General features: G+C 36.1%; 1 protein-coding gene across 1 annotated transcript in view; it reads left to right on the plus strand.

The window, feature by feature from the left end:
- LOC119414433 (NLR family member X1) overlaps positions 1-3931 on the plus strand; it is an 11804-nt gene extending 7873 nt beyond the window's left edge. The window contains exons 3-4 of the mRNA XM_037681528.1: positions 248-314; positions 3924-3931. Of these exons, the coding sequence (XP_037537456.1) occupies positions 248-314; positions 3924-3931 (75 nt within the window). The remainder of the gene's footprint in view (positions 1-247; positions 315-3923) is intronic.
- Positions 3932-4185: the final 254 nt, after the last annotated feature.

A 4185-nucleotide genomic window follows, 5' to 3' on the forward strand; every position in this document is an offset into this window, starting at 1 on the left:
TGTTTTCTTATGCGGGCCTCGTGTTCACTTTTAAATTGAAGGACGTATTCTTCAATTTTCTGAGCAAACACTATTTCACTGTCTAACCTTTGTTTGAGGTTATCAGCTTTCTCAACAGCTGCATAGAATGATTCTTTCAGCAAAATTGCAATTTTAGCCAGCTTTTCATAACTTGACTTTGTGATTTCTGTAGAGGTCACACTTTCTGCAACCTCCTTCAGATTGTCCAATAACTCTTTTGGGTTCATGCTCTCTGTCTGATTCATATATGGATGTAAGGACGCTGTCAGAAGCGCTAATGCATTCTCCAAGCAGTCCGCCATCCCTTTTGGGTCAAAGTCTTTTTCTAACACACCTGTCATGTTTTTCACTGTGTAGCAATTTATCTGTTTAAAACAGTTGCAAGCTTCAGATATTTTACAGGTAAATATTTGTATTCAAGTCAATGAGTTTTCACACTATTTTAGCTTTTTGGGTTTACACAGAAGTACTGTTATAAGTCAACTTATTCAAATGTGGGTACCTTTCTCAGGTTTTACCCCAATTCATGAATATTTAAGTAAATGCTCTCTGGCAGTGTTACTTTTATGTGCTTATTTTTCAACAGATATCAGTTACCAAGCTCTTTTTAGTGTATTTTACTCTAAAGCACTGAATTTTTATAAACCTGCACTTTTCTAAAAAGTCTCACAGCAAATCAGTTTAAAGCGTTTTTTAAACCGTTCTGTTCCAGAAATTTGCTATTTTAACAGTTACTCATAGAACTAAGTTGTGAAAAGAAAAAGAAAAGTTGATGATGTATCAGGATTAATCAGTCCTTCCTCAGAAAAACTGTTATTCCTGTTGTCCTCCTGTCAGTGACTTCTATTTAAAATTAAATAGGAAGATTTATTTTTTAGGTGGCAACTTAAACAGAAAAGTTTCTTTTTCCTGATAAGTTTACTCTTATTTAGTGATTTTGCAATTAAACGTGTATTATCTTTCAAGCAAAATGAGTAAACTTTTCAACTCTGTGAATATTTGAACCGTTTCTATTTTTTTAAAAAGTTCCTAACTTTATTTTGTACCTTTATAAGGGATTACCAGTGAATAAAGTCTCTTTGGTAAATGCTCTTTGCATAAATACCTTTATAACTTTTAAAATGCAGGATAACAGTGATTATTCAGCTAGAGGAACGTATATTAACTCAAAAATGCCTTACAGAAAAATAACGTTTAATTTCACTCTTTAAACCTAAAACTGAAGTGAAACTGTGATTTAAAGTTTCTCCAGGAGGGTGTAGTGTTTAGCTTTCTACAAGCAGGAGTCTATGACGACTTCCTGTGACGTTCGGTTGACATCCTGTTGTTAGCCGCTTAGCTTAAAGTTAGCTTCGGCTAAACTCGGTCAAAATCAACATTTCTGAACGAATTTAAGCGTAAACGTGGCGTAGTTTCAACAAGCACGACTTTTTAGCATGAACATGAGTTTTCTGGGACAATATTGCAGCTTTATTTAGTGATTTTAAGCACAGCAAAGCTCATTTCCGACATGGAGGAAGTGACGTGACACGTCACTCATCCGGTCGTTAGCTGTTAGCTTAAAATTAGCATCGCTAGCGTTGTTCAAAAACATCATTTAATGACGGATTTTAAACTCTAACGTGGCAAAATTTCAGCGAGTATGCTTCGAAGAACTTAACCAGCGTATCAAAATACACTTTTAAAGCGCTTTTCAGCTTTAAAAAGCAGATTTTATTTCCCTATGAAAACGAATTTTCATTTCCGGGTCACGTGACTGAAATCACCAATGACAGAGCAGCGCAGGGTTGAGAGGAAATGACGTAGCCACGTCAGTCACTTCTCAGCGAATCAGAGCGCTCCACAACAGCAATCTTCAACCAATCACGAAACGTTAAAGCAACTAGCATGCTAGATTAGCATAAAATCAGTTCGTCACTTTTTCGTCTTTTAAACTGTCAAAATGCACTTTTTCTGTTAAAAAATGTAACGAATCAACTCTGAGCTTAGCTGAGACTTCGTCCAGTCTTTAAAACGTTTATCCATCTATTCAAAATACTCGTTCAAACTTAATAGAACCGAACCGGACCACAGCCGGGTCTTTCAGCAGAACCTCCGTACTTTTAAACAGAATAACGTTTTCCACAGCTCATAAGCTTAGCTACACATAACAGACATACAATTTCAGCTTTCATAAAGACTTATGACACTATTTCAGCTTTCTGTGAGCTCCCAAGCTTCACAGACCAACACGCTTAAAAACATGCAGCGTTTTGACTTCAAAGCGGCGCAGCTTCAGCGCGTTTCAGCACAGCTGTTAAACTGTTACCTTTCTTTATGCCAACATTTAAAAAATCAATCTTTACACGAAATACACAGTTATTTATGAGCACGTTACGGGCCACCAACTGTAGTATGTCATATATGGATATATATTCATACTTTTTCACGAGTTCCTCATCTTTCTGACTGTGTAAATGTCGTGCATTGAATTTAACAAAAATGTAACGAGAGACGTTATTTATCTTTGACCCATCAAATGAATGCGGTCATTTATTTTCAGAATCAAAGTTTAACATCAAACATTTACATTAATTTGGCAAAATAAGAAAATAATAACAGACAAGTTTCACAGATAATGGACTTCAATCACACGGCGGTGATCGAGGACTTTGCTTCAGATATTTCTAAAATATCTGTACTGATTTTAAGAGAAAGCAGAGTTTAAGATGGAAATGGAGATTTATCTTACAGAGAGATTTGTGAGGGAATTAATCTGTTTGACCAGAAACGTGCACGCTCCATCAGATCTCAGCTTGCCCACGGTACACTTGGTCGAAAATAGAACCTTCTACCTGGTTGATGATAAAATCAGCGTCGGCGTAGGGTTCCTTTCTGACTCTTTCAGCGTCTCCGTGAGAACTGCCAAACCCTTAGAGAGTCGTACGAGGTTATCCAAACAGAAATTATAATCCCAAAACGTCTCTGGATCATCCTGAATGCGTTTGCATCCAAGAACTCTGAACTCCTTTCACCTCCTTAGCATTCTCTATCAGACTTCCGACATCAGACTCTGTGCACTCTCTCACTTTAACTCCATCACTCTTCAGCACTCTGTGTGGAACTCTCAGAGCTCTGCAGCATCAGACTCTCTTTAGCTCCATTAATCTTCAGCGTCTGGCTTCAGACTTCAGACTTTTTCGAACCGGGAAGTTGCCACATTTTAAATGAGTTGACTTCCGGGTCAATTTAGAGCTTTCTGATTCGTGGATGGGCCAGAATAGAGGTGTGTTTTGTGATGTAAGATGTTATTAAAAGTCAAGGATTGTTTTAGTGACAAACAGAAAGATTATTGTAGAACTTCAGACTTCGTGGAGTCTCACTCTTATTATCTTCTGAAAAAGTTTAAACATGACATTTCTTCTCAGTAAACATTTTAGTTGACCGAAGACGCGACCTTTAACATACTTACAAAACTTGCTTATTGCAGACAGAAAAATCAAGAAATGCATATTAACCTGATTTCTTCTTAGAATGAGGAATAAAAATCATTACTTACTGTTTATGTAAAATAAAAATGAGTAGTTCTCTTCAACCTGTAAACATTGAGTGAACCAACACAATTTGATTATCAAACATTTGTAAAATAGTAATGATCATAGAGGATTGTCTTTTCTACTTGATTAATTCAAGGAAGAAAGTCTCCAGATGGCTCAAACTGTATTTCTGGATGCAGATCAATGAAATAACAGTCTCTGTTCATCTGATCAGATTTGAGGTCAGATCAGGTTCACTACACATATATATACATATATATATACATATACAATATGTAGTATGACATATCCTGAGATATATTCATACATTAAACGGGTTCACTCATTTTTCTGGACTGTGTGATGTTCGTGCGTTGAATTCAACAGAAATGTAAACGTGAGACGTCATTTATCTTTGACCCATCAAAATGAATGCGGTCATTTATTTTACAGAATCAAAGTTTAACATCAAACATTTACATTAATTTGGCAAAATATGAAAACAACAACAAATAATTAATCAGTTTTACAACCAGGAAACCATACGGCCATGGTTTTCCGTTGCTTCACCACAGACATTAATGAAAACATCTGGATTAATTTTCTAAGCACGGAGTGAGAGTTTAAAGATGGAAAATTGAGATTTATC

The sequence above is a fragment of the Nematolebias whitei genome, chromosome 1 (genome assembly GCF_014905685.2).
Source record: "Nematolebias whitei isolate Nwh7 chromosome 1, NemWhi1, whole genome shotgun sequence".
NCBI classification, from domain to species: domain Eukaryota; kingdom Metazoa; phylum Chordata; class Actinopteri; order Cyprinodontiformes; family Rivulidae; genus Nematolebias; species Nematolebias whitei.